This window comes from Nilaparvata lugens, chromosome 1 (assembly GCF_014356525.2).
Source record: "Nilaparvata lugens isolate BPH chromosome 1, ASM1435652v1, whole genome shotgun sequence".
NCBI lineage: Eukaryota > Metazoa > Arthropoda > Insecta > Hemiptera > Delphacidae > Nilaparvata > Nilaparvata lugens.
Genome location: NC_052504.1, coordinates 27,786,600 through 27,804,125, shown reverse-complemented (window position 1 = coordinate 27,804,125; position 17,526 = coordinate 27,786,600). Strand labels below are relative to the sequence as shown.

Here is a 17,526-nt window from a genome sequence, read left to right as displayed (position 1 = left end):
TTGAAAATAGGCCTATAACCATCCTCGGTTAATGAAGAATCTTTATGCAAAATTTCAAATCAATCAGTCCAGTAGTTCAGACGTGATGATGCGTCAAACATAATTTTCCTACATCAGCACGTACGTGTGGGAGCCAGCTCTTTCCATTATTATAGCAAAGATGATGGATAGATGGATGATTTATCAGTATCTTTCAATGAGAATAACTTTTGAACTGTTTGAGAAATCGGTGCGGTTTTGATGCGACAGAAAATCATTTATTTTTATTCGAATAGGATCCCCAATCATACCTATCATCTATCCCTTTTAAAAGAAATGTTCAGCTGCTTCTATACAATAACTGGAAGCATGACAAATTGAAAACTTGACGTAATGAAATCTTGAAGAACTGAAAATAGGCATATAATCATCCTTGGTTGATTAAGAATCTATATGCAAAATTTCAAATTAATTAGTTGAGTATTTCAGACGTGATGATGCGTCAAACATAATTCCCTATCCCTTACGTTTATAAGCCAGTTCTTTCCTTTATTATAGTATAGAAAACTGAAGAAGACCACAGAGAAGAGGATCAGTGAAGAATGTTCTCCTACTTTGTGAGAAGACATAATACTTGAAAAACTCACAGAATCATATTGACTTTTTCAATACATCAATAAATTTTAGTATCGATTAGATCATCCTCAATTTGAATCAGGCAGCCTTTTGTTTTCCCAATTCCAAGCAAAATACCTAAAATACTTGTTTCACTGCGAATTTGTGTCTGATAGTACATTATAAACTGAAGAATATAAATTATTACTTATTTTATTGTGATCTATTCATGTTTTTCTTATGAAATTCAATGATAGGCCTACAGCATGAAGACTATGTCCATTTCATTTGTACTGGTGGCAAAATTTTACATTAAAAATAATTATTTGATAAAATCCAAGTTCAATTGTAATGAAAACAAATTCCATCAAAAAATAATTGATAATAATACGTTTCGAGGGAGAAAATTAAGAACAAAAAAATTGGGAAGAATCGGGATTCGGACCGAGGAACCATCGCTCCGAAAGCGAGCGTTTTACCATTACGCTACACGGCCTTTCGAAAATGTTGTCTTGTAACAGCATTATAACCTCCTCATAAAAAACACACTTCTGGGCTACAACAATGTAGACTATGGAACTTCATGTACGGTAGGGTAGCATAGATGAAATTTAAAGATTAATTCTGAAAAATCTAGAAGGAAAATTGAAATTTGGGCTTCCAGGTGCACGAGATTGATATTTTTAGAATCTATTCTATGTGCAAAATTGGGAGATCCAAATCATTCCCGTTTTTCCGGTATGCAATCCACAAGTTGACATGTTCTGATGCGAACAAAGTTGATATGTTTTGATGCAAATAAACGAACACACCAACAAACACAACCCTACTCTCTCTTATTACTTAGAAGAGAGAGTAGAGTTGTGTTTGTTCGTGTGTTCGTTTGTTTGCATCAAAACATATCAACTTGTGGATTGCATAGGCTACCGGGAAAACGGGAATGATTTAGATCTCCCAATTTTGCACATAGAATAGATTCTAAAAATATCAATCTCGTGCACCTGGAAGCCCAAATTTCAATTTTCCTCCTAGATTTTTCAGAATAAATGATCAAATTTCATTAATGGTACATACGATTTCATAGAAAAATAAAAAAATCACCAAATCATATGGTCAAAATTAAAAAAGGAACATCTGTTTCTGTTATTGCTTTCTACCTGATACCACTTAACCTCAATAATATTGTTTTCATAATTGATAGATATTTTTAATAATAATGATAAGATTTTCATTATAAATAGGCTATGATAATAGTATTGTTTTGATAAATAATAAATATTTTCATTTTCACAAACTCTGTATAATAATTATGGTGAATGTGAAACAGCTGCATCAAAGAAATTATCTCAAAAACATAGTTTAGAAACTTCGTTTTCCTGATGCAATGTTTAGGCCTACAAGTGGCATGGATTATTAATTTTTCAGCTAGAACAATTTTTTGAGACAAACTGCTAAATAAACGTCTACAGTTTCATCAATGTTGTATCGGCAATATGAAAACGCATGCAGTTTATATGTCCTTGAATAAAGGTGTTGATATTTACATACAGTAATTATACTCATCCATTTTTTTTTTAAATTAAAATTCCAAAATTATTCGAGCCCTGATAGAATGACTGACTCACTGTACAGTCAGTCGAAAATTTTAATATTGGAATGAGGGGTATTTTGGCAAGCCGAGCAAAAAAATAAGGTCATATGCACCTTTTCATTATATTTTTAGATGAAAAATGAGTTTTGTGGGTTGTCAAAACTCCCTCTGGAAGGGAAACTACTCAACTTATTCTATCTTTTAGTAAAATAACAAATGATCATCCATCCATCTATCATCTTCCATCTATCTTCTATCTATATATATAAAAGCGAAATGTCACTCACTCACTCACTGACTGACTCACTCACTCGCAGAACTAAAAATCTACCGGACCAAAAACGTTCAAATTTGGTAGGTATGTTCAGTTGGCCCTTTAGAGGCGCACTAAGAAATTTTTTGGCAATATTTTAACTCTAAGGGTGGTTTTTAAGGGTTTAAAGTTCGTCTTTTAGCATGTATATTCTTCTTATTCTCTTAATTATAATTGAAAAATGTCCATACCATATGTTAATATAGAACTATAATCTAGAGAGAGTACCTCATCGAAACAGTTGTTAACTGGTAACTAAATTAATACTTTTGTCAGGTTGGCATTAAGTTGAGTTGACTTTGTTAGGTTGGCACAAAGTTGAAGATTGAAATGCATTTATCGCGGAAAAATTGATTGGGCACTGCTACTTCAATCAGAGCTATTCCTGGGAATATTATATTACTAGCCGTCAGGCTCGCTTTGCTCGCCATATCCGTTTAGCCAGACGTTTAGTCTGGACCCCCGACTGGATCGCCCTAACATATATGATCGTCCTATAAATGAAAAATGCAGGCGAGCGAAGCGAGCCTGCTGATTTCATTCTTGGACGATCCAGTCGGGGGTCCAGGGGGCGGAGCTCCCTGGCTAGACGGATATGGTGAGCGAAGCGAGCCTGACGGCTAGTACTATATAAAGGAAAGAACTGGATTATAAACGTATACAGGTGTAGAGTATAGGAAGATTATGTTTGATGCATCATCACGTCTGAACTACTGGACTGATTAACTTTAAATTTTGCATATAAATTCTTGCTTAACCGAGGATGGTTATAGACCTATTTTACATTCTTCAAGATTTGATTACATGAAGTTTTCTGTTTGTCATGCTTCCAGTTGTTGTATGGAAGCAGCAGGACATTTCTCTTAAAAGTGAAATTAGAAGATGGGTATGATTGGGGATCCTTTTCGAATGATAAAAACAGATTTTCCGTCGCACCCAAATTTTTTCCGCCATTTTGAATCTAACTTCTTTTTTTAATTGAAGGTGGTCATGATACAGGTGATACATGATTCGGATACAGGATTTCCAGAGAAAAGGTATGGTGAAAACCGCACATCGATATCTCAAACCTTTCAAAATTTATTCTCATTCATTTCCTTTATTATAGTACAGAAGGAAACTATTAATAAAGGAAAGAACTGGCTTAAACACGTATACACGTGTAAAGGATAGGAACATTACGGTACCGTATGTTTGACGCATCATCACGTTTGAACTACTGGACTGATTTACTTGAAATGCTGCATATAAATTCTTAATCAACCGAGGATTCTAATAGGCATATTTTCAATTCTTCTAGATTTCATTACGTCAAGTTTTAAAATAGACCCTTGCGAAGCACGGGTTACCTGCTAGTCAAATTATAAAAATAGCCGTCCAAAATTTAGGCTATTAATTTTTTATAGTTTTTATATGACAAAATTATTATCATTTTATTAATAATGAATAATTGAGGAAATTAATTAGGAAGTTCGATTTCTTTTAATTTTTAATAATGAAGGCACCTGTAACGATATTTCTGATGTGTTTCAAGTTATAAACAATCTATGTTGAAGTATGAAGTACCCTACAGCCATTAAAGTAGGTAGAGAATTCCATATACAGTAATAGATTCATAACCCAATTACAATAATCTATTTAAATTGTAGTACCTACTCTACAGAATATAGCAGGAGAAAGTGCAATAGCCATCTTCTTTAGAAGTGATTTTCTTGTGGAATATGGTAGCAAGAAAAGTGAAATTCAAGTAAAATAGGAAGTACAAGAGATTAATAATTTTAATACTGTCTAATCAATCCAGTTCTATATTATTTTCATTGTCAATTCCAATTATTGAATGAATTGTGCTAAAGGCATAAACCCAAGTAGGAACTAAATACTTGTATTCTGTGTGTCAAAGTTGAGGGTTTGATGATAAGATTTTGAAGTCTTCACGTAATGGAGGGTAATTTCATTTAATCTCAAACCATGAAGACTAATATGTGGTTTTAATTTCAGCTGCTGGTAGTTGTTTATGCACTTCTAAATGTCCAAGTCCATACACAGACAGAAGAGTCTCTTTCATCAATTTAGGCTCCATTTGACTTGGTCATGGCTAATTGACTGCATGTAACTGTCATTTGTATTGACAATTTATTGCTTATTAGCATTCACATGTAAGGTGTGACATATCAACGCCGCATACCGACGATAGTATTAATGACATTCCTTACATTAGGAGCAAAATTCATTAATGACACCATCCATGGGTACAATCGTCAGTTTGAACTAGATGGATCCGTTTCATTTCCTCCTCAAATAAATCACTGTTTTGACGAAACGTCAACAGACTGAAGGTCATTCGACACTAGTTCCATCTTGCTGCTACCGCGCCATTTCATAAACATCATTAACAAAGAATAACAGCCAATACTGATAACCGGACTATATTGGCATCTCTTACCGAGATGGTAACATATAACGCTTACAAAAGCAGGAGGCGTTATAGAGTAAGCTAAGGCATCCTAGTAAATGGATATATACCTACCTAATCATAGTTGCAGTCATAAAGAGAGAGTGAAACATAGAGGCCTGGTTGCACAAAAGCCGGTTAAATTTTAACAGTGATTAACTCCACGAGAACCAATTAGACAGGGCGTTTTTGAAAAGACGGCTTCCCTGATTGGTTCTCGTGGAATTAATCACGGTTAAAATTTAACCGGCTTTTGTGCAACAAGCACAGAGAAAGATACCTGATTATTTGTCTATGGTTTAGTTTACTTTCCTTTTTTCCACAATTTGTCTTGTATCAAGCCTCTTTCCTCTTTCATTTTTATCAGTTTCACTCAATATTGAATTGTACCGGATATGTTTTTCGTTTATTGTGTGCACCTTTTGTCTGTGCTTGAAACTGAAATAAAAAGGATGATTGTTTGTTGTAGAAGTGATGAAACTCAGGCAAGCATTGAACATAGATTGGCGGATGAAGAGAACTTTCGTGATCGTAGCAGCGAAGAAACTGAAAAGCGGCAGCTTCAGCTTAATAATTTAGCAGTGAACCGGTTTGGAGTGACGTCGATGGCGACCCCCAAGCGACACCACAGCGATGTTCGCTGACCACCAATCACAATCGCCTTTTTGGCTACTATTTTACACCAAAGCATACCTTAATTCAAAACTATTTATTATTACACCATGGTTGGCGATAGGGCAGCCCTGAAAATATTACAAAAATTCCAATTTAGGACACTTGCATGGTTTATTTAGAAGGTTACATGAAACTTCACAAATATTAGTTTTCTTATCAATATTAAGGGTAAAACCTATTTGAATGGGGGCATGGAACGGTCAAGAGAAACCATACAAACGTGAGACCCTTCGGCATGTAAGGGTGAGGGCACATATGCAACGTTTTCGTTCAACTTATTTGGTGAGGAATAGAGCAGAAGTGCAGAAGCGTTTCCTATCTACCTGGCACAAGTTCAACCTGTCATTATTCTTTTTTGTTGGGTGAGTGCAAAAACATGAATTATCAAAGTATTTGTCCCATTCAGGTTATTTGAGAATAAAAATAGGATATGAACATTGAATTTCGAAGTGGAAAAAAATCAAATTTCTTAAGATTTAGTAAAACAAGTAGTCAAGTAGAATTGATAGCATTTTTAATTTCTCACATCTCATGTTCTAAATGTTTTGTGTCGAAAAGGTTTGCCCCATCATTATTCTATGCTCTCAAACTTTGTCCAGATGTATTGTCTACTAGGGGTAGAACCGTGGTAATGAGGTAAACAAAATAGAACTATCAATTCAATTCAATTTCCTTCAAAATTCAACAGTTATAAAGCTTGTTGCAGTATTTACCTTGATCTAGTATAAATAACTTCTATCAACACTAACAAAAACAACTAAGGTACAAGTAGTGAAAATAAAACAACTGACATAAGGCATAAGTGAAAATCACTTGAACACGTCGACACAGGTTGAGGCAGATAGGAAACGCTTGTCGCTTGTGTTCTATTCCTCACCCGAAAAGTTGCTAATGTGTCCGCCCGCGCCCTTCACCTGCCGAAAAGTCCATTCAGATAGGGTCCATCCTATCCTATTGATAATCCAAGATCGATCCTAATCCACTTTCCAGCTATTAGCAAAAAAATGACAGATGTTCTCAAACAACCTTATAATTATTGGTACTTCAAGCTTATTCATTTTTCATAGAAAATTGAAACAATCTATCATATATTTAGAGTAGTAGACGTTTCATAGCATGGAATGAATTGTAATTTTAGAGTCTGACCTCATATTCAAAATACTTGAAAATGTTTAATTGTTTGCTAGATCATTGAGTAAAATGTAGGCCTATTGCTCAGAGGTGCCCGGGCTTCTCTATCATCAAACATTGTACATTGTACTAGAACTGTACCTTTTTCAACAACTTACGATAGATTTTATAAAATTGCTATACATTTAAATGGCATTAAATTTCTTAAAAAACAGTCTATTAGTTTTATTGACTTTCCTGGCTTACCTTCTGATGTATATAGGTTAAAGAATATCGTCCAATACTTCTACCTGGAATACTGTCCAAGCTGATAAAAGGTAGCATGTGTCTGCTAAGAGCAGTAAGTTTGACAATAGAAAACAGAATCTTAGATAAGTGTAATCTCTTTGGTTCAATAAATGTATTTTTCCTCAACTGATTATTAGTTTATCGGTTATTTATTCACTGAACTCAGCGAAGACTCAAATGCTCTATTCTATTTCATGACATTATGTATCAGGTTAGAGTTCAGAAATCATAATGAATTGTCCTATAGATTTATAAAGTATTTTATTATCAACCTTTCAACAATATACAAAAAATAGCATAAAAATCTCATTACATATTCATAAAACTTTATTGTTTGTGAACCTATTATGATAGGATCTAATAAAAAATGATACTTCAATAAAATAATAAAGCTGTGATAGTTCTCCCATGAACATCAATCTTCAGCAAAACCTTCCCATTTATTTTCCTCTTTAGAGTATTCTGTAAAACATTTATAAATCAAAAAAATTGCGCTAGCCTGTTATACTTATATTATTTATATATAATTCATCATTTATTTACAAAAGCTACATAATCACAAAGAATGGGTATTGATGAAGCTATTTCATAGCCCTTACATAAAAATTAAATTTTCATGGAAAAGGCAAGTAGACGTTTTTTAATAAACAAAATACATCAACATTAACAACAGAATAATATATCAACCCTGTGGTTTGTAAACAATGATAACATTTCCAATCGATGTGTAAATTCATTAAACAATAATACTGTAAAAAGAAGAATCTAAAATATGAGTTTACTTTTTTTGAAATAAATTATTCGCATTCGCATGTCTCCCTGCCATACGTAATAATGAAACAAAAATTGCAATCAAAGTGAAAAATCAACTCTTTAAAAAGGATTCCATTTTCAATTTAATAATTATTATTTCCAATAAAATCGTATTATTCAACTTTATAGAGTATATGTACATTTATGCTATCAAACCACCATAAAATAGTACAATATGAAGGAATGATAAATCATGAAAATATGATCAAATTTGTTTATATTCATAGGAATTCTAGTAACAGTTGGGGATTTTAATGAGTTAAATGGAGTTATTAAATAACTATTATTTTTACACTCATAACAATGAATCTAATCTAGGATTTTCGAACTATACACATTAATAGATGTGTGCATTGTATTAATATGAATAACACCTTAAGAATATAATTACTTACTTCTTCTAAGTACATTGTAAAATATTCCTTGTCATTCTGGCAGTTTCATAAGGAGATAATTTAGCTTACGAGTGTTGGTCAATTACATGAGATACATCAGTAAAAGTTTATACTGTAGTTAAGATCCTAAAAGTGTGTAAAAACATAATCAGAGAATTCAAAATTATGTTACACAAATATTTAAACTAGCAGGGGTTTCCCTCGATTGAACAGAAGAAATTATACAACATTGATGTTTCGTGAACCATTATGGCTCAAATAAATAATATAAAAAACAACAATTAATTGTAAAGTGAATTCAAAGTATACTTTTCAATTTAATGTGGTAGAATTGAAAATTTACTTCCAAGAAGTTTGTAGTTCAAGTGAGCATATTATGGATTTAATTTTTCTATATAATAATAAAGAAATTAGAGATATTTTATTAGATTTGAAAACAATATCTGAGCAATATTAGATATTTTGAGAAAACATAAATTAAACTCAACTCCTAAGGGATAGACAAGAGATTGAAATTGAACCCACTTGATCAAGGATGAATTACTCCGAAGAGGAGGATGAACTTGCACTTATTAGAACATAAAATTATATAAATTGTAAAACTGTAACTTAACTAAATTAGAAATTATCACATGCGTAGAATTATGTCTAGTTTGTGGAGAGTTGTGAGCACATGTTAGTTGTGGATGTGCAAAGAGGTGGCGTGGACCTGGACAGAGCTGGAACAGTTGAGAGAGCGTAACGGTGCAATCGATTTTTCTGCATCTCTGGCACTAACGAACGAATTTCTCTCCAATACTTTCTCCCAACTGACATTTCATGTCATCTTCCAGCCTCTACGTTTCACTAAAACATAAAAATTAGGTTATAATTCAATAATTTTAGCATTGGAAAGTTCTAAAACAAAATAATGTAGCTAATAATAAGTTCACATTCAGGTACAGTATCATAATTCAGGTGAATTTCTTATTTTGGTTGTCACGTTCCTTCTATGAAAATGAAATGAATAGTATTTTACTATACATCTTTCTAATTCAATCTCTATTTAATCAATACCAACTAATTCAAATAATACAGAGTGCTTTTTAGTCTTGTTACCCAGTTTTTAATAAATTCATTAAACTGAAATTAATTTGTAATGAAAATGTATAGTTGTTATATACAACAGAAATGTAAATAAAAATATACATTTCAGTACCCTTTTAAATTATTTTGTCACTCCATGTTTCGGCTACTAATACCATTTTTAAAAGAAATGTAATATTTTATTACCAATTCCTTAGTTACTAAAGATTATTAAAGAAAATGCTCAAAATATCCACCCACTGAAGTTACACACGCTTTGACTCTTTTCACCATAGCATTCATGTTCTATGATAAGAGAAATTCTATTCATAAAACGACTGGATTCCACACAGAATGTTACACGACTCAAGGATAATCAACTCGCACTGCGGTGTGTAGGGCCGGCCACCAACTTCATGCGACAAACCAACCTTTAAACTAAAACAAACTTTTAAAATATGGAAACAAGACTAAACAATCACTCTGTAGTTCATTGTTGATTAGAGAAAATAACATTTATCATGGTATAATTCTCCTCAACATAACAAATCTAAAAGAAAATGTACCTGAGAAAATAGGTACGTATTTATGTGGGTGGATTGATTTTGAAAGTAGTGAAAAACCATTTTATTACGAGATTTATTTTTGTAACAAATTATGCTAAATGTTAATAATTTGATATGATACAGATGGATGTTCAATATTAATTTGAAATGAATTATTCCAACACAAGGGGACAAATAATTATACTTTTTTCAGTCACTAGTTTTGAAGCGATGGCTGCTATTAAGAAGGTGGACTAATCTGATTTAAGAGGAGATTACAGTGTTTATCCTTATTTCGTAAATTGGAATCAATAGTAATTTCACTAGAAAATAGAAAATTTGTCCCATTTTAGTAACTTGAGAGTATCCAAATCAAATTACTTTGAAAAATGTAACCTATAGAAAGTTTCCAAATGGGTGATGCACAACCTCAAGTATCTACTCATTGCTGTCATTGCAAGTCACATGACGCACTGGCGATGAACGAGTCGGCAGGGCAGGAAGCTCTCCCCGGTTGACTGATTATTAGCTGATTCCCGAAAGCCAACCCAAACAGCTGGAAATCAGCCAACCGGGGAGAGCTTCCTGCCCTGCCGATTCGTCTGCCACCAGTGCAAAAACGCTTGATGTGGCTTGGTCCTAAGAGAGGACCAGCTGCACCCTAACTTCACTCTTCTGGGCAAAACAAAAAGGAAGCTTATACTTTGAGCGATGGATTATGAACTAGAACTATTCTCAATCAAACAGAAAATCAACGTTCTCTTGATTCTCCCTTTAGGAGCTTGACACCAAATCCTCTGGCAGACACTTCGAAATTGCTTATCATAGGCCTACACCTCTCAGCATGAAGCAAAATCAAAATAACTCCAAAATCACTTCCTGGTGGTTCGGGGCCCACCTAAACGGTAGATCCATACTTATTTCATCGCCAACATTCATCCCAAAGCTTAAGCACAAGCCTAGAGCGCATTTACTTTTCAAAATTATACAAAATATCAACTGCAAATTCGCCGATGAAGAATAAATAGAAGAGGTAAACTCAATTGAAGTGTACTTGCAAAGGTAATCAGACTGTACTTTTCAGTTTAATTGGTTGATGAAGGCGACACAGATGTAAAAATATTGACTTTACTATTGAGTTACGGATTGATAATTTGACATCATGTGGAACCGTGGGCAGAACTCCTACGGGGAGTCCGTTCCCACATATTCAGGAAATAGCCTATCCTGAATTTGTAGGTTTCTTGGTTTTCTCCTATTTATGAAAAGTTTTAGGTTAGGTTACATATTTCCTATTATAGTGTATTCTATTATGTTCTACCACAGAATTACAGTAGTTTTCTCTGGTTCTACTCAAACAGGGTTGGTGAAAATTATGGAAACAGTTTAATATACCTTTAAACTACAAGGATAATTTGACAGTAGGTAACATTAGGATCTTATTTGATTGCAAAACTATTTTTCTATCGCATCAAAATTTTGGTCCGCCATCTTGGAACCGACGTTTTGAATCCAACATTTTTTTAAATGGGGGAAGGTCAAGAATAACAAGAGAAAATAAATAACTAAAACCGCATATTGATATCTCAAACGGTTTTAATGTTATTCACATTTGAACATACTAATAAATTATACAAAAATGAAATAAATGAATACATAGAAAATCAAAACTATCGAATTTCATTTAGTAACATTTACTCACATATTTAACACTTTGAACAGGAAAATATGATCTGTCAGATTTTCTATTAACTAATTTATTTTATTTTTGTATGATTTATTAATATCTTTCAATGTGAATAGCTTTGAAACGGTTTGAGATATGGATATGCTTTTTTGCCATTTATTTTCTCTTGAAACTCTGTATTGATCATGTATTTACCTTCCCATTACAAAAAAATTAAGTTAGATACAAAATGGCGGTTCCGAGGTGACGGACTAAAATTTTGAAGCGACAGAAGAGTAGTTTTTTAATTCGAATAGGATTCTCAATGACACACAGTCTCAAAAATTATCCTTGTAGGAGAAATACTAAGCTGTTTCCATAATTCTCAACCCTTGATATACTAATACTAGAGAATACTTTGTGCAAAGCTTTGAAGCAAATCGGACAATGATGAGACTACCTGATCCCTAGCTGTCGAGTTGTTCAGTGTGCTCGAGCGAGTCGAGCGTGTCGTTGGAGCTGGAATGCGTGAGGTCGCTCAACTCGTCGAGGTGCTTCTGTCGCTTCCTCACGTTCCAGTGCAGACACTCGGCCAGCGAGTCGAACCAGTCGGAGATCTGGTCCTGCGAGCAGATTGACGGCACCGGGTAGATCGATGTCGTCACTCTCAAACTGCAACCCCAAACACAACCATTCTTAATAGAGAACTTACAACAGAACACAATAGTGAATAGAGAGAATCAACTGAATATTGGAAAGCCTATTATGGCTTGAAAGACTTATTAAAGAAAACATTCTTTATCACACGGAATAGTTTCTGCTTAGATCCATGAATAAATGCAAAAATAAAGGACCCAAATGTAATTTGAAATCCTCTCTAGTACTCTAACTTGACTAGGTGAATTGCAATCAAGGAATACGTGAATACAAGCACTACCTCCGTAAACAAAGCCGTAGTGCATTCGTGTGACGTCAGCAGATGTAGGGCTCCTACACCCATAAAAATTCGTTGATTTCGTCTATTGGTGTAGGAGCCCTACCTGTGCTGACGTCACACGAATGCACTACGGCTCTGTTTACGGAGGAAGTGATACAAGGTGGGACAGTAAAAATGCACTATTTCAGGTATTAAAAGAGTATTTACAGAATTCGAGTAATATATTACAACAAATCGTAAGAACAAAAATGAAAATTTTTGTTTTGTATGGAAAAATTGTTACTTTTCGAATATTACTCCAGTAAGGTGTTGATCATCATTTTGCACACATTGCTAAGTCTCACACTGAAATTCCCACTAACACGTAGACAATATTTTCGGTATTGGGCTGTTCGAAATGCTCAAGAAATTTTATGAAAGGCCACTCCATTCTGCCAAAGTGCCTGTCTGGTTTGCGATGTATTCGAATGGAATAATTGGTTCATATTTCTTTGAAGATGACAACATCAGCTCGCTATGTTCAAATGCTGAACAACTTCCTCATTCCGGAACTTCGACGATTTCATGTGAGTGAGAAGAAGCAGCTAGCCATATGGCCAGCGTATCAATTGACCTAATGAGAAATCTTTTTCCGAACCACGTGATCAGTAGGAATGGGGGGGGATAGTCAGTGCCCATCTAAGCTCCTTATTTTCATTGGTGATAAGTCAAAGGTTCTTGAGACTCGTCCAGCAGCAATATAGGACTTGGAAATGCGGATAAAACAAGAAATTCGTGCAATACACCAGAGAAGTTACGGCGTGTTAGTGAGACTTTCAGTGTGAGACTTGAACAATGTGTGCAAAATGATTTTCGCCGTCTTACTGGAGTAATATTCCAAAAATAACAATTATTCTGTAAAAACCCAAAATTTCCATTTCTGATCTTACGATTTGTTGGAATATATGACTTGTATGTTCTTTGAATTCTATTTTAATACCTGAAATAGTGCAGTTTGACGGCCCCACCTTCTTCAAGTGAGTGGATTGAAAATGATAATTACTACAGTTCCTAGTATTTTTGTTGAATTGAAGTCAACATGTTAGATATTCACTGTGGTTAAACTATTTCGGACTTTCATTTATCTATCGATTTCACTAATCATCATTAACAACTAGTTTCATAAAGTTGTAGTGATCAGAGTATGCAAATAGCTGCAAATACATCGGAGTATATACCAAGCTGCAAATAGCTTCTAGTCTAAAAACTCACAAAGTATGTATAAAACCAAGTCGATTACATTATTGAGAATCATTAGTGATTACACATAGTTCATTCAATTTTGTCTCTGACATTCAAGAAATGTGATTCTGTAATAATTGCAGAGTTAATCTTTTTTACAAGAAAATATATGTTCTTGGAATATGAAGAATTAGTTTCACTAAATATTGTAGAAACAGCAGTAACATTTTACAAGATCCACCAAAATCCAGTGTTGATTTATTCTAAAAAAATGATCTTATAATTTTTATATAAGAAGAACAAGTACTTCAAGGCACTCAAATTATAGTAAGAATTACACAATTAATACCTTAATAGAAATGTTTACAAGCATTAGTTTTTTCAGAAAATGTAAGTATGAAATGCACAAGAATCAATGATCCTTTTAAAAATATTAAGTAGACAAATTAAAAAAGATATTTAAATAAGATTAGATTAGCATATTTCAGTAAAATTCATATTCCCAACTGGTTTACTTGACCATTTTACCAGGAGATACAAACATTTGTTTGTAATGTACAAGTTCCATGTATGAGATAGCATGTGATATAACACAGAATATGATGACAAGCATTGGTACACTAGAAGTACAGGAATTTTCTTGTTAGTGTGAGTAAAATGTTCAGAATTCATGCTGACATGCTTGAAAATTTGATAATTATTTGCATGGAGTTAGTAAAGAATCGTCAAGATTTTCTTTCTGAATTGATAAGCATGATCAAAAATTAAAGCATTCATCAATGTAAAAATTCAATCAAAACTTCTGCAATACCAAGTATGTATTGTGTTGAATTGAAGCAATCAATGTTATTTGATAATGAATGTTTTTATAGGAAGGAAGTCAGCCATTTTCTCAATTTCTTTTAATGCATGCAAATACACCTGCAATTTTAAGGATATTGAATGGAATGATAGAATTAAAATGCATGATATGTACGAACTAAACCAAAACACCAACAAACTACGAGGCGAATGAAATGTTGTCTGGTTGACAGTGAAAGTATGAGAGAGAAAGAGGTAGGTTGTTTCTAATCTGGGATTATTGAATTGAGATAAACTACAACTTCAATTTACGAATCGGTTGTGAGATTTTGAATAGGATATTAGGCAATGAGACATTTTAAAATACATTATGATAATGAGATAATTACAGCAATTAGGCATTTTTGGAAATTCTGTAGACATATACACCAGACTGTGGGGCTGATGAAGGTCTAAGCTTCACAGTAACTAGATTTCTTCAAAGGTCTAATCTATGTACCTTCAAAATCAAATCATGTACAAATAAGTACAGTGGGCAAATTCAAATTTTCAATTCCTAGAAATAAAAAATAAAACAATTCTGTCTTGAATGTTCAAGATTACACAGGCAGCTTTATGGCTTATGGGTGATCGCCGGTTGCTATAATATTCCATAATCCGATCTATTGTTACTCCAAGTGGTTTGAAGCCGCTAGGTTTCGATATGAATCCCACTGAATGAAAATATAATTCTTCCTTGCTTGAATAGAAGACTACAGCATGATGATAGCCGTAGATAGGACATTTTCTCTAGTTTTAAAATCACGGTTTACATAAATACTGGTTCAGTGTCGTGAAACAACCTGTTATTCATAAATAATTTTGAAATAAAAGAGAAATATCATACTTAACTGCTCTAAAATCTTAGCATATACTCCATCATTATTGAAGGTCTGCACTTGATATTAAAGGAACCTAAGGAGCACAAGGTATACAAGCTAACGAGGTATTTAGAAAATCGCAAATGGAAATCACAAGATCAGACAGCAATGTGAGAGTGTAACCAGAACTGACGCAATAAAAATTTATACTACTGAAAAAAGTGGAACAACAAAGGTAATTACTGTAAAAAAATTGATTAGTAGGATTGAAAGTAAAGAGAGCAACAAGAATAAAGCAAACCTCGGCCGAGATTCTAATAATAAAGTTGAATGAAGCTATTTTTCCACATTTGCCAGGCCCAGGCCCATTTGAAAAAACACAGAAAGTTGTTTGTAAGCCAACTTGCACAACAGAGAAATGTTGTTTTTAGCAATGGCGTGAGGAGTGAGAGTGAGCAGCACCAACCTATCGCCTACTCGCAGTTCTTGCTGGTTGCGCCCATCAAAGGAGACCCAAGCGGTTTGACGGGCATCCGAGTTCAACATAACCTGTAACATTACCACCCGGTCAAATCGGTTGCCTTTTGTCTCTATCGCTCTCTGACACAAGGCCAAGTTTTCTAATTGAATCATCCGTGCGGTAGGGTGGAGCCTATAAGTACGGGAATGGGAATTTTGGGTGATTTTGAGGGATGCCTGGTAAGATTTGTTTAATACGAGAGACCACATTTCCTCCACACATGTGTGAATATATCTTCAAACTAATATTAACTCATATATGATCTCGCTTGTTTCTCAGTCTCGAACCCCAAAGATGCTTGCTTTTCAAACTGGAGTTGGGTACCCATGACGGATCAGATTAGAACTTTTACTACTGTATTTCCAGTTACAGTTTTGTGTTTGGAAGAGTATTTGAGATGAACGCATAATTTGAGCTCAAATTTTGATACTAATTAAGGTTTTTTTATAGAATATTTTTATACATTATAGAGGGTATTTAAACTGTTGTCATTTTTTAATATTAGGTGCAACCGTTGAATACCAATAATTATAAATATTTTCCTACTTCAACACATATCACGAAGACGAGGATTAGACAGATTTTTTCTTCAGTTGTGAATTTAAAAAATGTTTGAGTGGATTCGAACAAGTTTCATTATATATTTGTGACAACAATCTTTATTGAAATATTTGTGCCAACAATTTTTATTTGGCATTGGAATCTCTTCAAGAACTATATTCATTTCAAATTTATCATCCCCTTAACCACAAATTGTCCAGTTTTAATTGAGAGAGCTAGCTTTTTTAAAGGGAAAATTCAAAGTCAACAAACTTTTACTACCTCATCTCTCTTACTCTCTCATAATTTCACGCAAAATATTCAGAATCACAATAATGAGCATACCATAAGTTAATGGTAATTACAAGAAAGTGGATTATGGAAACCGATTTTTCAAATAACAATAAGCAATGATATGATAATATGAAAATCAAAATTTCAAATGAGTTTTTCAAACGCATACATTACGGGAATAATTTGTCACTAAATTATGAAAGTTAGATGTAAGATGCTTCCTAAAATGTAGAAAAAATGTCAAATGAACGACTTCGAAAAAGCGGCGAATGGCGTAATGGGATTGAAGCAGGTGACAAACATAACGATAACCATGCTGATTTGTACAGAGCGGTGATTGGTTGGTGTTGGGCGGATGGTGGGTGGCGAGCAGACAGACCTACCTATCACCATGGAACAGTTCTTGGCGATTTCGTCCATCGAACGAGACCCACGCAGTATTTCGACTGTCAGGTGATACTGATATCTATAAAAAATCACAACTCACCTGAAATATTAACAAGTTAACAACTTTCTTTGCTTACATAATCAATGCGCCACAGACAGATTATCATTTCGAATCGCTTGAGGAAAGTAAACCTACAGTTCATAAACGAGTATAAGTAGTATTCAATTATTCAATATGAAATAAATTAAATGAATACTATAATAAGTACTACTGCAATGTTGTTCTACACAGTTACTGTAAATGATTCATCATTCAAGAATTATTATATCTTCCAATACCGCTAATCAATACTAGGCTAAACAATGGAATTATTGACTTTCACAGTTGAACAAATATTCAACATTTTTAGACACTGAGAAACAATAGATTGATAAAAA

At 33.7% G+C, this 17,526-nt stretch overlaps 2 protein-coding genes and 1 long non-coding RNA gene across 23 annotated transcripts in view; 1 reads left to right on the top strand and 2 right to left on the bottom strand.

The window, feature by feature from the left end:
* The window catches only part of LOC111050629, a 58,149-nt gene extending 51,179 nt beyond the window's left edge, over nucleotides 1–6,970 (top strand). Inside the window, exon 4 of the mRNA XM_022336978.2 lies at nucleotides 5,420–6,970. Within this exon, the coding sequence (XP_022192670.2) occupies nucleotides 5,420–5,594 (175 nt within the window). The 3' untranslated portion in view covers nucleotides 5,595–6,970. The remainder of the gene's footprint in view (nucleotides 1–5,419) is intronic.
* A 318-nt stretch (nucleotides 6,971–7,288) lies between these two features.
* LOC111050628 (NAD kinase) overlaps nucleotides 7,289–17,526 on the bottom strand; it is a 97,303-nt gene continuing 87,065 nt past the window's right edge. For 13 of the 21 annotated variants that reach the window (XM_022336976.2, XM_039424291.1, XM_039424369.1 and 10 more), the window contains 3 exons: nucleotides 17,085–17,167; nucleotides 11,989–12,200; nucleotides 7,289–9,098 (listed from right to left, as the gene is read on the bottom strand). In XM_022336976.2, the coding sequence (XP_022192668.2) occupies nucleotides 11,996–12,200; nucleotides 17,085–17,167 (288 nt within the window). In that variant the 3' untranslated portion in view covers nucleotides 7,289–9,098; nucleotides 11,989–11,995. Of the gene's footprint in view, nucleotides 9,099–11,988; nucleotides 12,201–15,813; nucleotides 15,897–17,084; nucleotides 17,168–17,526 lie in introns of all 21 variants that reach the window. The other 8 variants (XM_039424298.1, XM_039424311.1, XM_039424286.1 and 5 more) reach the window with 3 other exon arrangements.
* On the bottom strand, nucleotides 16,065–17,077 carry LOC120350548. The gene is made up of 2 exons (XR_005570868.1): nucleotides 16,615–17,077; nucleotides 16,065–16,409 (listed from the first exon to the last, which is right to left on the bottom strand). It is a non-coding gene; the product is annotated as an uncharacterized LOC120350548 (long non-coding RNA).